The 18182-nt window shown below is 36.9% G+C and overlaps 1 protein-coding gene across 1 annotated transcript in view; it reads left to right on the forward strand.

Annotated features, from left to right (window-relative positions):
* LOC138740129 (relaxin receptor 2-like) overlaps positions 1–18182 on the forward strand; it is a 117625-nt gene that overhangs the window by 39800 nt on the left and 59643 nt on the right. The window contains exons 5-6 of the mRNA XM_069892531.1: positions 7113–7184; positions 16882–16953. Of these exons, the coding sequence (XP_069748632.1) occupies positions 7113–7184; positions 16882–16953 (144 nt within the window). The remainder of the gene's footprint in view (positions 1–7112; positions 7185–16881; positions 16954–18182) is intronic.

Below are 18182 nucleotides of genomic sequence, written 5' to 3' on the forward strand. Positions count from 1 at the left end.
ACTGCTGTAGACCCAATTGTTACTGAAATATTTTGCTTGAGAAAAATTGTCATTGACCCATTTCCTTTGGAGTTATGAAACTGGACATAATGAGTAAATTAGTTACGATTAAAATAGTGGATTTTAAACCTTTTTCTTTTGATTCCGACAAAGAAGAGTGGGTTAGTAGGATTGGAGATGATACAAAAGGTTGGAGATATTGTGGATAGTGTAGAAGGTTGTTTAGGTTACATCAAGATATAGACAGAATGCAGAGTTGGGCAGAGAAGTGGTAAATGGACTGTAATCTGGTTAAGTGTAAAATTATGTACTTTGGAAGGTTGAACTTGAAGACAGTTTGTGGCTAATGGCAGGATTCTTAACAATATGGTGGAACAGAGAGATCTTGCAGTCGAGGTCCATAGATCCCTCATGTTGCTGCACGAGTTGATAAGGTGGTTAAGAAGGCGTATGATGGGCTGGTCTTCATTAGTCAAAGGATTAGGTACAAGAGTCTTGAGGTAATGTTGCAGCTCTGAAAAACTCCAGTTAGACTTACAGTTAGAATACACTTAGAGTATTATGTTCTGTTTTGGTCACCTCATTACAGGAAGGATGAAGTTGCTTTAGAGATTGTGTAGACAAGGCTTACCAAGATATTGCCAGGGTTGGAGAACGTGCCTTACAAAGCAAAGTTGACAGACCTAGAGCTTTTCTCTTTGGAGTGATGAAGGATGAGAGATGATCTGATAGAGGTATTTAGATTATGAGAGCCACAGATAGGATTGACAGCACCTTTTTCTTGGAGTGGCAATACCAAATTCCAGAGGACATCTGTGTAAGGCGAATGGAGGAAAATGTAGGGGAGATGTTAGAGGCAAGTTATTTTACACAGTGGTGGACGCTTCGAATGCCATTGATGGTGGTGGAAGTTAGTGCAATAGGGTCAGTTAAAAGACTCATAGATAGACATATAGTCAGGCTAGACTAGAGGGTTATGGGAGTAGGGAAGGAAAGGATTAGATTGTTGTGGAATATGTTTACTTTAGTTAGTACAGCCGAAGGACCTGGACTGGGCTGTAATGTTCTAATACAATGGATTTCTTTCTCTTCCAGCATTCTGTACTGTTCAGCATGCAGTCTGCTCATTCTTCCAGTTGTACCATATTACAGAGGAATGCATACTACTGTACATATGTTTGGAAGAAAGTGGCTTTTTGCAAAAGTGTAAAAAAAAAAGCTGGAAAAGGTTTAACAACTGCCATACTATTCCCTTTAGAATTCAGTAACTTGAACCAATTCTAAACATTGGTGCATTTATAGCATCAACAAGAAGCAATCAATTGGCGCTAATCAATAAGCAGGCCATGACCTTTTATTCAGTACTGCTGGAAAGTCTTTGCTGCAGCTAACAGATGTGTTTTTCGGTAGTCAGACTTTAAAAAAATTTTGATTTAATTGTTTGCATCATTCCAGGAAAAAATGAATAAAACATCAAAAATCTATAGCCATGATACAAAAAAACTTTTATATTTTTCTCCCCATCTTCCTTCCCAACCAAAAAATAAGAAAAGGAAAGAAAAGAAACACCTACCATTTAATATACAATAATATTAACTTATACAATCATTATTTGTTATTAAAAATTACTAATTAAGAGGAGTGGATAAGATTGAAGAGGTACAGAAGATTATCCATAAAACCCATATGGTTTCCAAATACTATATATTAAAAAAAAATTCAACTCTATTCCTTAAACTATATGTAATTTTTTCCAAAGGTATACAGTTTTGCATCTCATTATACCATCTAGTTAATAACACTTCTCTATTATCTTTCCATGATATCGCTGGACATTTCTTTGCAGTTGCTATTGCAATACTTACAAACTTTTTCTTGGTATTTGTCCAATTTCAATTTTATATCCTTTTCATAAATATCTCCAAGTAAAAATATTCTTGGATCCTTTGGTATCTTTATCTTCATAATTTGCCCTAATAATAAACTCAGTTCATTCCAAAACCTTTCCACTTTTTCACAAGACCACACTGAATGCAAAAAAAGTCCCTATTTCTTTCGCTCATCGAAAACATTTATTTGAATAATTAGGATTAAGTCCATTTAACTTGTGTGGAGTATAATGCTATTGATGAAGAAAATTATATTGAACCATTATATATCTAACGTTTATTGTATTCATAACACTTTCATCACATAATTTTGACCAAATCTCCTCCAGAATTTGTATATTTAAATATTTCTCCCATTAGATTTTTGATTTATATGAATCTTTTTTCTTTAGTCTCTTGTAATTTTAGATATACATTAGTTATAAATTTCTTAACAACAAATGTTATTACATCTTCAAATTGACTTTGTTTAGGGAGTCTCAAATCTCATCCCAGTCTCTTTTGCAAATACATTTTTAATTGATAATATGCAAAAATTGTATTATTATGTATTTTGTATTTATCTTTTAATTGATCAAAAGTTGAGAAAAAAGATACTAAGAAACAATCTTTTATCCTCTGTAAACCTTTACTTTACCAATTATCAAATAAAGAATGATTCAAAGTAAAAGGAAGAAGTTGATTTTGTTTTAACAACATTTTTGATAATTGATAATTTTAAATTCCCCTCTCAAAATGAATTCCATCGAAAACACTTATTTGAATAATTAGGATTAAGTCCATTTAACTTGTGTGGAGTATAATGCTATTGATGAAGAAAATTATATTGAACCATTGGATATTGGTTCAGAACAATAAACAATATATTGCACTCACTGCCACTGCCACTGCAATCAAGCAGACCAGTGGCATTTTGAAATGATGCTCCAGCTGTCTGAACTGATCTGTAGGACCTCAACAATAAATGGTAAAATAGAGATCAAGATCTGTGGTGACCTTCAGTCTGCTGCACAATAATTTTTTCTGCTTTATTTGATTCTGAATCCCATTAATATTAATACTAATAAAATTCAATTCTTTTTATGATCTTAAAATACTGTTGTGACCACAGTACTCCTGAGGATGAACACCCAATGGTACAAAAACAGCTTCTTCCCCTTTGCCATCAGATTTCTGAATGGACAGTGAATGACCACTTTTTCTCTTATTTTGCGCTAATCTATCTATCTATTTCTCTAAATATTTGTACCTGAAATGCTGCTGTAACATCTGTTTAAAATATGTTTCAATATGGAAAAATCTTTTGTTCCTTTTTAACTCACTATTCCATTTATACAAAATTAACTCCAGAATAGTTTTACCAATCTTATTCATTTCTATTTGAATCCAAGCTGGTTTTTCATCCTGTTAATAATAGGACAAAAATCTCAATTGCTTTCAAATAATTCTTAAAATTTGGTAGTCTTAGTCCACCCTGATCAAATTTCCACATTAATTTTTCTAAACCAATTCTTGACATTTTACCTTTCCAAAGAAATTCATGTATTATTTTCAAGTTTTGAAAGAAAAAATTTGGTACTTGAATGGGCAATGATTGAAACAAATATTGTATTCTTGGAAAAATATTCATTTTAATACAATTCACTCATCCTATTAACATTATTGGTAAATCATCTTTTCAAATCCTCTTCCAATTTTTTTTAAACAATGGCATAATTTAGTTTAAATAAATTACTTATCTCTTTACTAATTTTAATTCATAAGTATTTAATTGCTTCATTTTCCATTTAAATTTTGACAGTCTTTTACATTGAGAGTAATCCATATCCACCATAGGCATTACTTCACTTTATCAACATTCACTTATAACCCAATACTAACCCATACACTTTTAATCGCTCATTCAACTTATTTAAAGATATTTCTGGTCTCGTTAAATATCAGCAAATAAACTAATTTTATATTCTTTATTACCTACTTCAAATACTTTAATTTCATTATCATTTCTAATTACTTCTGCCAATGGTTCAATTGCTAATGCAAACAAAAAGGGTAATAATGGATAACTTTGTCTAGAAGACCTTTCAAGCAAAAAGGGTTGTGAGATTTGTTTATTCGTAATCACTTTTGCTTTTGGTTGATCATACAATGCCTTTATCCAGTTTATAAATGTATTTGGAATCCCAAAAGCATCAAGTGTCTCAAAAAAAATCCCATTCAAACTGATCAAATGCTTTCTCTGCATCTAATGCCTCCACTACTGCGGGAATCTTCCTATTTTGTGCTATATTTACCAAACTTAAAAATTTAACTGTTATCTGCTGCTTTTCTATTTTTAATAAAATCAGTTTGATCTAAATTTATTAATTTTGTCAAATATTCAACTAGCCTATTAACTAACAATTTATGAAGAAGGCTGTGTATATATTTTTTAAAAATTCTTTTTTTTTTGGGATTACAGTTATTAATGCTGTTTTAAAAGATTCAGATAGATCATGAACCTCTTTCATTTGACCTAATACCTCCATCAATGCAGGTATTAATAGCTCCTTAAACTCTATAAAATTCTGGAGGGAAACCATCTTCACCTGGTGCCTTATTATTCTGTAGAGATATTAGATTATCATAAACTTCTTTTTCTGAAAAATTCTTGGTTAGTCTTATCTTTTTGTGCTCCTTTAACACCAGTAATTTAATTTGTCTCATTATTTTATTTTATTATCATGTCTCTTAGACTCTGAATGATTAAGTTTAGCATAAATGTCTGTAAAATTATCATTTATTTCATGCATTTTATGTTGTCTGTCCTAATATTCTTTGGAGCAATTATTGTTCAAGAAATCTGTTCAGTTTTTAATTGCCATGCTAAAACTTTATGGGCCTTTTCACCTAACTCATAATATTTTTGTCGTGTTCTCATTATCTCTCTGTCCACTCTATAAGTCTGCACAGCATTAAGTCTTAATTTCTTCAACTCTAACAATTTTCTCTTCTCTTCTCTTCATCCTTGTGTACTTTAATTTCCTTCGCGAATTTCATCATTTCTTTATCTAATGGAGTTGCTTCTTTCATATATGCTTTATTTTTGAAGTGTAACTTATTATTTAACCTCTTAAATATGGCTTCATTGAATCCCATAATACAAACTTACTCACAACTGAATCTTTATTAATATCTAGAAAACATTTTATCTGTTGCCTCAAAAAAATCACAAAATTCCATTTTCTTCAGCAAAATAGTATTTAACCTTCATCTATAATCTACCTTTTGTTGTTCTTCCAATGAAACAGACAAAATTAAAAGTGAATGATGACAAAAATCCACACTTGATATTCTACTCTTTGTACTCAATATTGAAGTTGTGCAGAAATTAAAAATATATCTATCCACGAATATGTTTTAAATTGAGAAGAATAAAAAGAATAATCTCTTTCATTCGGGTGGATTTTTCTCCATATATCCACTAAATCCATATTTTTCATCAAATCTGTTACCATTTTGCTACCTTATTTTCTTGATCTATCCAATTTAGAGTATAAAGCAAAATTAAAATCCCCTCCCAATATAAATTTTCCCTTGATGATTGATAAATTCATAATGACATCTTGCATAAATTTGCCATCATCTACATTTGGTGCATATACATTCATTAGGTCCATTGTTCCAAATAAATATGACAATTTACCTTAATGTATCTCCCTGCTACATCTATATTAATATCCAATATTTTAACTGGTAAATTTTCATTAATATTGCTGTATTTCAGCCTTAGAATTAAAATAATATTCTATTACAGGTCCTACCCAATCTCTTTTTAATTTTTGATGTTCTTTTTCCATCAAATGTGTTTCTTGTTTAGAAATGTCTGTTTTCATTTTTTTCATATAAACCAATAATTTTTTTCTGCTTATTTGATTCTGAATCCCATTAATATTAATACTAATAAAATTTAATTTATCAGCCATCTAAACTCTCATAAAATTCAATAACCATCTCCATTCCTCCTATATCCAAAATAACTAAATATGTCATAATACAATTATTAAATTTAGGTATATTCAAGAGAAAAAAGGAAGGAAACAAAAAGAATAGAAACTCTACCCCTCCCCCCCCCAGTGCATCTTTATACCCCTGATCTATAGGAGTGGTGATCGAAAACCACACCTGCCCACCAGATTCCACGGAGGCCAGCTCATACTCTCACCTAACTCCCCCGAAATTATACTATCTCTTGTGCCTCAAATCTACTCAAACTTCCAATGCTCAATTTGTGTTTTTTTTTTAACATAGATCTATCAGGTAAAAACTGTCCTCTCTAATATTCTCTCTCCTCCTAAACTTGTATAATTTCATTATACATCTCCCACTGCAATCTTTCCACTTCCTCTCTCTCTTCAGATATCCCCTAGTCCTCGTCTCATTTTCTCAGGCAACGAATCTGCAAACATTTTCGCTTCATTGAGTTCCACTTTTTAAAAAAAAAATCTATTTTTACCCTCAGGAACAAAATCTTTCTACACTGCTGGGTACCTTGAAACAAAAGTGTAACCCTTTTTTCATAGCACATTTTTAACAGCATTAAATTATTTTTTGTTCCCAACAAATCAAAATTTATTATCAGGGTTAAAGAAAATCTTATTACCATCATAAATCAATGACGATTATCTCTCCTTTATTTGCTTCGCAGCCGGCTCCAAGATCTTCTCCCCAGCTTGACCAGAATTGAACATGGCTTTTGATCTGACTGCGGCTCAGGTCGTAATGCTCGATGAGCTCTTTCAATCGCAATATCTCCTTGAAATTCAGTTACCCCCTCCAAAGTTTGCAGAATCCAACGTTGTAAAAAATCTCTTCATGTTTTGCCCTTCGTTGCCTTCCTGAAGACCAACAATCTTCATATTATTTCTTCTCCTAGAATTTTCTAACATAGTAATTTTTTGAATTGATTGTTCTTTAGTTGCAGCTGCCTCAGCTTGAACCACCTTCGTTTGCTCTTTAACATGCTGACTTTCAAATCCATCACCTCAAATTTTTGCATCCATTTGAGACACGTGGGCCGAAATGGCCTGTCACTGTGCTATATGTCTAAACTTCAAGACTTTCAATACAGTGGCACCCAGCCGGACCCAGACAGTAAGGAAAGTTGATATAAGAGATGCAGCTTTTGAACTTGATGACTGACAACTTAAAAAATATTAATAATGTTTTTTCTCTCCATATTAGGTCTCTGAAGAGCAATAAAATCAAAAGCTTGCCTGCTGATGCTTTTCTCATGTACGATAAGTTGGAGGAATTGTGAGTGCATTATGATCTTTATTTTTCTCAATTTTCTGAATAGTTTCTTTAAAGTTTTATTTATTCTGTCTTCCATGATACTGCTCCATATGTAACTTTTATATTGATGTACTTTAAAAACAACAAGTCCCAATTTTCTATCTGGGCACTCTCCAACTGGGTAGCATTAACATAGACTTCTTTGGTTTCTCCTAGCCTACTCTCTGTTCTCCTTCTCTTCCCATTCCCTTTGTCTTCTTTCCTCCAGCTCTCCACTCCCTTCCCTCTCTATTAAGAGTTTTCCCCCTCCCCCTGCTTGCTGGTGTGCCCTCCCTCCTTTATCTCCTGCCTGTGGGACTATGCTCCTCCTCCCTGCATTCCTCACCATTTTGTTTGTGCGCCTGCCTACATTTTATCAGACCTTGATGAAGGGCTTAAGCCCAAAACATTGGTTATTTATCGTTTCTACATAAAGTACACTGTTTGACCTGCTGAATTTATCAGCATTGTGTTTTACTTTACCAGCATGTTGCCTGGATTGGAGAAAATGTCTTAGGAGGCAAGGTTAGCAGAGCTATGGCTTTTCTCTTGGGAGCGAAGAAGGATGAGAGGTGTCTTCATGGAGATGTACAAGATTAAGACATAGATAGGGTGGACAGCCAGCACCTTTATCCTGGGCAACAGTAGCAAATACCAGAGGGCATCTGAATAAGGTGAGGGGAGGAAAGTTTAAGGGAGATGTCAGGCGTATGTTTTTTTTTTTTTACACAGAATAGTGGGTGACTGGAATGCATTTCCAGGATTGGTGGTGGCGACTAGTATAATAGGAACATTTAAAATACTCTTTGGCAGATATATGCAAGAAAAATATAGGATTATGGGTATGAGATAGGGAAGATTTAGATTGTTCAGTAGGTTTATATAGGTCGGTATAACATCATTGGCTGAAAGACCTATACTGTGCCGTAATGCTCTATATATGTTGTGGTATGGTGGAAGCAAGCTCAGGCACTCCACAATGGTTGATTCCACCAGATGCACTGATGTAGGACATCACCTGTTCCATTCTGGAAAACATTAGTTCTTTGTAGAACCCTTTTCTGGGCTGGTGCCAGAACTCTTCCTTATTCAAAGTATTTGTGTATATTCAGAAGTACTTCTGCAATCGAATGAGAAGATACCAGAAGAACCCTCCACAGATCAGGCAGGAATTATGAAGAGTGGCACAAAAAAATTTCTGGTTGATATCTTTTATCAATATCAGAAAGTGTTGGAGTAGCTATGGTGGATATTCAACAAAAGCAGAGGTAGACAAGTTTAAAAGGGAATGTCATGTGATAAGATGGAAGATAGTAAATGACCAATGGATGATGGTGTAAGGAATAGGTGCAAGGAAAGGAGACCAGAAAATAAAAGGTTAGTCCACTGAAAGAGTTATTGGGAACAAGTAGAATGATCTTGTCTTCCAGATGCTGTGTTAAATATTGAACATTTTCAAAATTTATTTTCATTTCAGATTTACAGCATCTTCATTGAGTTGTCACTCAATATATTCAACTATTTAGGGATGTGATTAAAATGCTTAACCTTAGTCAATAGAGATACAAAGTAAATTTTGAGAGAAAGCATGTCCTTAAATTGGACTTCAATGGGGCAAATGCAACTGGACTGCAGTTGGTGGTTCAGATTATTATTGCTGACTTTCATATGCTGGTATTTCACTTCACATGGGATTTTTTTTTTCATATGTGCTGCTGAACACAGAAATGGTAGTCTTGCAGAATGATAGATTCCAGAGCTCAGTGTTCCCTAAATTCCTCAACTTTTTACAGGGAAATCGCTTCTTCAATCCCACATCAAATTTGATGTCAGAATGGTGACCAAATTGACTTTAATTAGGCTTCCAAAGTCGTAGATTTGAAGGGAAAGTTAACTTTAATATTTTTAAAGGATCTTTGCATGGTGTCTAAGTGTCGTAAAGCACATTGAGCCACTCATACATGCAGACCAAGTTAGTATTCTGGGCTAGTCCCTTTGCTTGCATTTGGTCCATATCCTTCCAAACCCTTCCTATTGATATATCTGTCAAATATCTTTTGAATATTAAATATGTGCTTGCTTCTACAATTTCCTTTGGCAACGCAGACCATCCTCTGAGTTGTCCCTCTCACCTTAGTCCTATGCCCTCTTGTTTTAGAATTTTTTCCCCCTTGAAAAAAGACAGTATTCACGTTATTCATGCCCTCATGATTTTATAAACCTTTAACTTTTTCCCTCTGCTTCCTATACTCTAAGGATTAAAGACTGAGCCAATCTGTACTCCCCTATAACTCAAACCCTCTAGTCCTGGAAACATCTTGATGAATGTCCTCTGCACCCCTTCCAATGTATTGATTCCCTTTCTACAGGTGAGTGATTGCACACGGTATTCTAAGTGTGGTCTCACTGGCATCTTGTCTGGCTGAATTATGAAGTCTCAACCCTGGCCTTCATTGAGTACAAAGCCACCTTCAGCACCTGAGTTGAGACTTTTAGGCAACTGTGAACCTTTACTAACAACACTCTCCAGGTACCTATCGTTCATCATGCAAGACCTGCCCTAATGTAACTTACTGAAGTGCAACACCACTGAGTTAAATTGCATTTGCCAGTCCTTAGGCCACTTATACAACTGATTGAGATCCTGTGGCAAACTTGGGTATCCTTCCTCATTGTCCACAACACTGATAAATTTTGGTGTCATTTGTAAATTTACTAATCATGTTAACTATGTTGCCATCTGATTGTTAACGTAGGTAAACAATAGTGGACCCAGCACACCTCTGCTTATAGTCCTTCAATCAAAAAAATATCCCTCTGGCATTACCTTCTGACTCCTTCCAGGAAGCCAATTTTGAATCCAACAGGCCAGTTGCCCTTGGATCCCAATGGTTATAATATTCCAGACAAATTTTTCAAGCGGGACCTCATCAAAAATTTGCTAAAGACAGCATGTATAGTGTCCACTGCCTTACCTTCCTCAATCTTTTTCATCGCGTCAAAACAAAAGCCCTATCAGATTCATAAGATATGATGCAATGAATCAAGTCATATTGACTACCTCAATCCATCCCTGCTTATCCAAAGGTTAATCAATCCCATCCTTCAGAATCCTCTACAGCAATTTTCCAACTGTTGACATCAAGCTCACTTGCCTATATTTCCCTGACTTGTCCTTGCTGCCCTTTTTAAATAACAGCATAACCTTAGTCACTCTCCAGTCTTCTGATACTTCACTCTTGGCCAAAGATGATATAAAATTCTAATCCTGTCTCTTTTCAGTTACTTCCTGAGATGCCCACAGGGTGCAAGCATACATTTCATTGGGCCCTGGAGATTTGTCCACCTTAATATGTTCCCAGGCTGCCAAGACCTCTTGGTAGTTCTTATATGGTCCAGGTCATGGCCACTAGTTGCCTTTTATTCCTTGTCTTCTATGGTTTTCTCCACACTAAAGACTGATGAGCAATAATTGAAAATTTCACCCATCTCTTGTAGCTCCACGCAAAGACAGCTATACTGATCTTTAATGGGTCCAATGTTTTCCATAGCCACCCTTTTAATGTGGTATCTCTTGGGTCTTTATTTTTACTCTGCTTGGCCAGATCCATCTCGAGTCCTCTTTTCAATTCCCCTCCTTAAACATATTCCAACAGTTCTTAACAAGGGAGTAAGACTGCTTAAAGCTGAAATGTTCCTCTTTTATCCTGACCAGGGCCTCAATATCCCTGTTGACCAATGCTTCTAATTAACATTTTATTTAAAACAATTAGTAACTATATACTTCATTTTTAAATCATTTTTAAATAGCTCTAAATGTCAGAGACATTTTAAAACTAATAAAACACCTCACAGCTTTGACAGTAGTTAAAGCTTTAGCCTCAACTTAGCCTTCCCATCATCTCCCCAGAGTTGCCTGACACCAACTGCTGCAGAATTACAATGTGGCATTGTCACCCAATCTGAGGGTGCAGATCCACACATTGGGTGCCTGGCATCCAGACCATATGTACATAGGCAGATGGGACTGTAGTTGCTAACACCAGGAGTGAGCAGGATCTGGCAAGATTCAACCAAAATCATGAAGACTAAGTGCTAAGGAATGGGAAGGATAATTAAAATGGCCAATTATTGGATATCTGAGACAAGCTGCTTTTTATCGATTGCAGCTCAGCTTTCAACACCATCATGCCCACAGTACTCGTCAGCAAGCTTCAAAACCCAGGCCCCGGTCATCAGCAGAATCACAGATGGCAATGAAGAAGAGTATAGGATCAGCTGGTTGAGTCTTGTCACAACAATAAACTTGCACTCAACATTAGCAAAACTAAGGAACTGATTGTGGATTTCATAAAGGGGAACCCAGAAGAACACAAGCCAGTCCTCATTGAGGGGTCAACAGTGGAAAGGGTAGACAACTTCAAATTCTTGGGTGTCGACATCTCTGAAGATCTATCCTGGGACCTTTCATGTCATTGCAATCATGAAGGTTCCTCAGTGGTTAAACTTCATGAGGAGTTTGAAGAGATTCGGTATGTTACCAAAGACTCTTGCAAATTTCTATAGGCGTACCACGGAGATTGATGAAGAATGGTGTACCATTCTGACTGGTTGCATCACTGTCTGATGTGGAGGTACCAATGCTCAGAATAGGAAAAGGCTACAGAGAGTTGTGAACTTGGCCAGCACCATCATGAGTCTTCATGCAATTAAACACATCTTTAAGAGGCCATGTCTCAAAAAAAGCAACTCTACCATCAAGAAGCCTCGCCACCCAGGCCATGCCCTTTTCTCACTGCTACCATCAGGAAGGAGGTACAGGAGCTTGAGGATGAACACCCAATGGTACAAAAACAGCTTCTTCCCCTTTGCCATCAGATTTCTGAATGGACAGTGAACGATGGACACTAACTCACTTTTTCTCTTATTTTGCACTAATCTATCTATCTATTTCTCTAAATATTTGTACCTGAAATGCTGCTGCAAAGCAATAAATTTTACAATTATTTTTCAAAAAATCAGAATAAGAATATATTGTCATGAACAGGTGCAAATCTGATAGAAAGAATGGAAATATCACTTTTAAGAGAGTGCTGTGGGAAAGTTAAGGGCTATTGGGCAGTGCTGAATTCTTAGAGATAGAATGGTACTATTGTAAAGCTGAGTGGGAAGGAAAGATATGTGTGACGTTGGTGCAAATAATGAAGTATGATTCTTTGAATATGGAGGCCAATAGACTGGGCCAATGCAAAACTATTGCAATGTTTTTACATGAGGCTCAGAGTGTAATTACACATGAGAAATTTGGTAGTAGACAGAATGAGAGCCAAAGAAACAGACATTGAATTTAATGGAGAGAGGTGTGAAATTTGTTTTGATGAATAATGAAGTAGCGGTATTAACTAAATGGAACAACTGTAAAGAGATACACAAGTTAAGACACCATAGGCTTCAGATTCACAAATCTTTGAAAGCAAAAGTTGATATTTCTGCTTTTTATAATCTCATGGATTTCTTTCCTTTGGAGTTCATAAGCAAGGAAGTTTTACAACATATCTGGATTATACTACCAGATTCTGGATGTTCAAGAGTTGTGGAAGGAGTGCAGAGTAAGGTTTTACAATAGTTTCAGCTTTGGGGAACTTCATTTGTTCAGGTGTTTAGAGAATATAGGATTGTTCTCATTACAGTAGTGAAAGGCTCTGTTTAGTAAGATTTTATCAAGTCATAGAGTTACAGGGCTTGGAAATGGGCTCTTTGGCCCACTGAATCTGCACCAACCATCATGCACACATTTGCACAAATTCCATTTAATTCTCCCAACAATTAACCCAGATTTTATTGCTCACATAAACACCATGGACTTTTTGATTCCTGTATATGACCATGAGACAAGATAGAGGAGTAGGCCATTCATTCCATTGAGTCCTTCTGCCATTCCATCAAAGCTGATGCATTCTCCCACTCTCCTGCCTTCTCCCCCTAACCTTTGATACCCTAACTATTCAGATACCTATCAATCTGTCGAAACAATCTGGCCTCCTCAGCTGCATGTGGCATCAAATTCCAGGAATTCACCACTCTCTGGCTAAAGAAATTCCTCTGCATCTATTCCCCTACATATTTAAATAGACGCTCTTCAATCCTGAAATTGTGCCCTCTATCCTTGACTACTCTACCAACTCTCACAATTACTACAAATCCTCCATCTCCTACAACTACCTGGGCTACACTACTTGGATGACACTTCCTCACACCCCGTTCCCTTCAAAGATTCCATCCCCATCTCTCAATTTCTCCGTATCTGTTCCCAAGATGAGGTCTTCCATTCCAGCTCTTTGGAAATGTCTGCCTTCTTCCACAAACATGGCTTTCCCTCCACCACCATCAACTCAGCCCTCACCCGCATCTCCTCCATCTTCTGTTCATCTGCCCTGGTCCTCTCTGGCCCCAGATGCAACAAACATAGAATCCCCCTCATCCTCACCTACCACCCCACCAGCCTCCGCATCCAACATATTATCTGCTGGAATTTACGGCACTTACTGCAGGATCCCACTACCAGACACATTTTTCCTCTTCCTCTCTCAGCCATCCACAGGAACTGCTCTCTCTACGATTCCCTTGGGCACTCATCCCTCCCCACCCATCGCACCCCTGGAACCTTCCCCCGTACTAGCAAGAGGTGCAACACTTCCTCCCTCACCTCCTCCCTCAACATGGTCTGGGACCCCAAATAGGAGGTGCAACTCTTCACCTGTATGTCTAGAGGACTTATTTACTGCACCCAGTGCACCCTTTGTGGCGTTCTCTTCATTGGAGAGACAGGTCGCAGACTGGGAGATCACTTTGCTCAGCACCAATGTTCCATTCACAACCACAGCGACCTCCCACTGGTCAACCATTTAAATTCTGGGTCACAATCCCGCACTCACATGTCTGTCCATGGCCTTGTGTACTCTCCCACCCAGATCACCTGCAGATTGGAGGAACAACACCTTATTTTCCATCTGGGCACCCTCCAGCCAAATGGCATGAACATTGACTACTTCTACTAAACCTGCTTGCCTCTTCCCCTTTTCCTGTCTTTCCCGTACCTCCATCTACCCAGTCCTTCCTCCTCCCCCTCATTGCCGGTGTTTTCCACCCCCCCTCCTTTTTTCTACCTATCATCTGCTGCCTTTGCTACCCCCCCCCCCCCCAACACTTATGTTCGGAGACTTGCCAGCATTTTCTCATACTTTGATAAAGGGCTCAATTCTGAAACACTGGTTATTTATCTTGACCTTTGCTACATAAAGGATACTGTTTGACCTGCTGAGATTCTCCAGCATTGTGTGTGCTTTTTTACTCTACCTTTGGAAATAACTTTGATACATCTACTCAGTCCAAGCCTTACAACATTCAAAATGCTTCTGAGGTTCCCCCTCATTCTTCTGAACTCCATTGAGTACAGTCCTAGAGTTATCAGACATTCCTCATATGCTAATAATTCCAAGAAACATTCTTGTGCATCTTCTCTGAACCCTCTCCAAAGCAAGCACATCCTTTTTTAAATAAGGAGCCCAAAACTGTACACCATTCTCAAGTTGAGGCCTCAACAGTGCCTTTTAAAACCTTCAACATCACATCACTGCCCTTCTATCCTATTCCTCAAGATATGAATGCCAATATTGCATTCGCTGCCTTCACCACCAACTCAACCTGGAGGATATCCTGCATAAGGACTCCTAAGACCCTTTGCATCTTTGAATTTTCTACCCAGCCAAATAATAGTCTTTTATTTGCTATTTTATTCCATCTACCGAAGTGTATGACTATATATTTTCCAACATTGTATTTCATTTGCTAAGTTTCTATGCATTTTCCAAATCATTGAAGTCTTTCTGCAACTTCTCTGTTGCCTCATCACTACCTCCCCCTCATCTGTAAACTTAGCCACAAAGCCATTAATTCCACAATTCAAATGATTAACATACAATGGAAAAAGAAGTGGCCCCAACTGATAGCCAACCAGAATAGGATCCATTTATTCCCACTCTCCATTTCCTGTTGATCAGCCAATGCTCTACCCATGTTAGTATTTTTCCTATAATTTCATAATCTCTCATTTTGTGAAGCAGCCTCGTGTAGCACCTTGTTGAAGGTCTTTTGAAAGTCCAGGTATACAATACCCACTGCATCTCCTTTGTCTAGCATGCTTGTAGTTTCCTCAAAAGCTTGCAGTTGGTTTTCAGACAAGAGTCTTCCCTCAATGAAACGATGCTGACTTTGGCTGACCTTGTCATGCACTTCCATTTATGCTGTAACCTCATCTCTGATAATCAACTCACAAACACCAATGCTATCAGGACTATAATTTTCTCTCTGCTGCCTCCCTCACTTTTTAAGTACCAGAGTGACCTTTGTAATTTTCCAGTCCTCTGGAACCTTGCTAGAATCTATTGATGCTTGGAAGATCATTACTAATGCCTCCACAATCTCTGCAGCTACTTCTTTCAGAACACAAAGGTGCATTCTATCTGTTCTGGGAGACTTATCTACAATTAGATCTTTCAACTTCCAAAGTACCTGCTTTCTGGTTATCATGACTACACTTTTCTCTCCTTGGCACCCTTGGAAGTCCAGTATACTGCAAAATACACAATCAGTTCCTCTGCCATCTCCTTGTCTCCTATTAAAATTTCTCCAGTGTCATTTTCTATCAGTCCTCTATTTACTTTTGCCTCTTTTTTGCTCTTAATATACTTATATAAAAAAAAAACTTTTAGTAATCATTTTGATATTATTTGCAGCGTCCTTTGAAAGTTTATCTTTTCCTTCCTAATTTATTCTTTGTTGAATTCTGTAAGCTTTTAAAAGCTTCTCGGTCCTCTATCTTCCACTAATTTTTACTTTCTTGTGTGCCCTTTTGCCTTTGATTTGGCTTTGACTTTTCTTGTCAGTCACACTTGTCATCTTTCCATTCAAGTATTTCTTCTTTTTTTTTTAATATACCTCTCCTCCACTTACCTTATTTCTCACAGAAACTCCTGTCTTTTGCTGCTCTGCCAACCTCCCTGCTAGTGTGCCATCCCCATTAACATTTGCCTGTTTCTCTTTCATGCCTCTGTAGTCCCTTTTGTTGCAATGGTATACCGATATCTCTGATTTTAGCTTTTCCCTTTCTAACTGCAGGGCAAACTCTACCATATTATGATCAATGCCTCCTAAGGGTTCTCTTGCCTTCTTATCAACTCTAGTTCATTACACCCCTTGCTATTTCTTAACTGGGTTTACAGTGGTTTTATATCTTCTGATCCTCTTTCTAATGATTTAATGTTAATAATTTCCAACAGAGCCACACCACCCCCTCTACTTCTCTGCCTGTCCTTTCGATACATGGTGTATTCTTGGGCTCCCAATGACATCCATCCTTTAGCCACGATTCTGTGATGGCCACAACTTTATACCTGCCTATCTGTAGCTGTATTACAAGGTCATCTATTTTATATCTTTGCTGTGTGCATTTAAATACCCTAATCAAGACCCATAAAATGTTGCCACCCTCGATTTTTGAGATTTTGATGAGGGTGCATAAGACATCATTTCTTCTGGTCGTATGATACGTGACAGTTTGATATAGATTTAAAACAATCTAAGAAGACAATTACAATATTGTTATTTCATTGACTTACAGATACCTGCAGAATAATCAAATCAAATCTATCTCAAAAACTGCATTTTGTGGACTTTACAAGCTCAAACGATTGTAAGTAAACGGTTTATTCTCTGTGATTTATTTTGATGCTGCCGAATAAGGCTTATAAATATTTCCAAGAATAAATTGAACCTATCAGTTATCCCTGCCCTCACTTCTAACAGGTTGTGTTGCTCTACATATTTCTTGCCGTTCTCCCAATGCCTTTGGACTCCAAGTAAAATGATCATCAATATACTCAAATGAAGGTGTAACTGGTAATGCAGAATACTTGAAAATAGACAAACTCCATTACTGTTTAGTACATCAGATCCTGTATACTTTACAACCTCTAGGAAAGTCTAGAATTGACAAGCAATAGTTGACTTAATGTATAATCCACTAGAAACTAGACTGCAAATGTTTAATCTCTTTAAAAACTCAGAGGAGGTTAACATTCAATCCTATATGTGTGCTTGAAATGACATTAGCTGAATTGTACTCTAGTTTGGCAGTGTTATGTTAAGTCAACATAGTTTGGCTCATTGGCATAATGATTGTCCACAGTCCATATTTTTCACAGCCATCTAGCACTTAAATATTAGTGATGTTCTCAATAAATAGCGGGCATTCATCCTGCACGTGAATGCATGTGCCTCGAAAACCAAATTAATATGCTTAGCATCCAAACAATGGATGCCACACAATGTAATCTGTTAATTCATGACACCATGCCTCAGATAAAAATCTGATCAGTGAAGAGCCTACCCCTTACCCATGACTTTCACCAGCTTCAAGATTTTATTCATCCATCATTAATCTCTTGAACATCAGTAGCAACAATTAGGAATCCACTGGATTACTTGACCACTCACACATTCAGAAAACTCTTTTCACTTCCATGCTATTTTCATAAAATCACTATCTACTGGTCCCTTTCTTGCCTGGTTCCCGATACCCAGTTGTATTTCTGTTTCGCTCTACAAGTTGATGCTAAACTCTACCACATTCCTTCTACTTGGAGCATCGATTTCCTGGCCAGTTTACCAATTCACCATTTTGTTTTGTGTATCTATCATTCTTTTTACAGTCTTCCTCACTGAAATCATTGTATAACTATTTTATAGTAGAATTTGCATGTGATCCTTATCCTTTAGTGTCCAATAGCCCATGCATTTCTTGAATCATGTTTATTCTATAATCCTGACGTGCTCAGTGTTTCACTGAGTTCAGCATCCATTTTGGATCTATCCTTAAGATTTTAATAGTATCAATACCAAGCTATGGACTAAGGGTTATTT

The sequence above is a fragment of the Narcine bancroftii genome, chromosome 7 (assembly GCF_036971445.1).
Source record: "Narcine bancroftii isolate sNarBan1 chromosome 7, sNarBan1.hap1, whole genome shotgun sequence".
Taxonomy (NCBI): Eukaryota; Metazoa; Chordata; class Chondrichthyes; order Torpediniformes; family Narcinidae; genus Narcine; species Narcine bancroftii.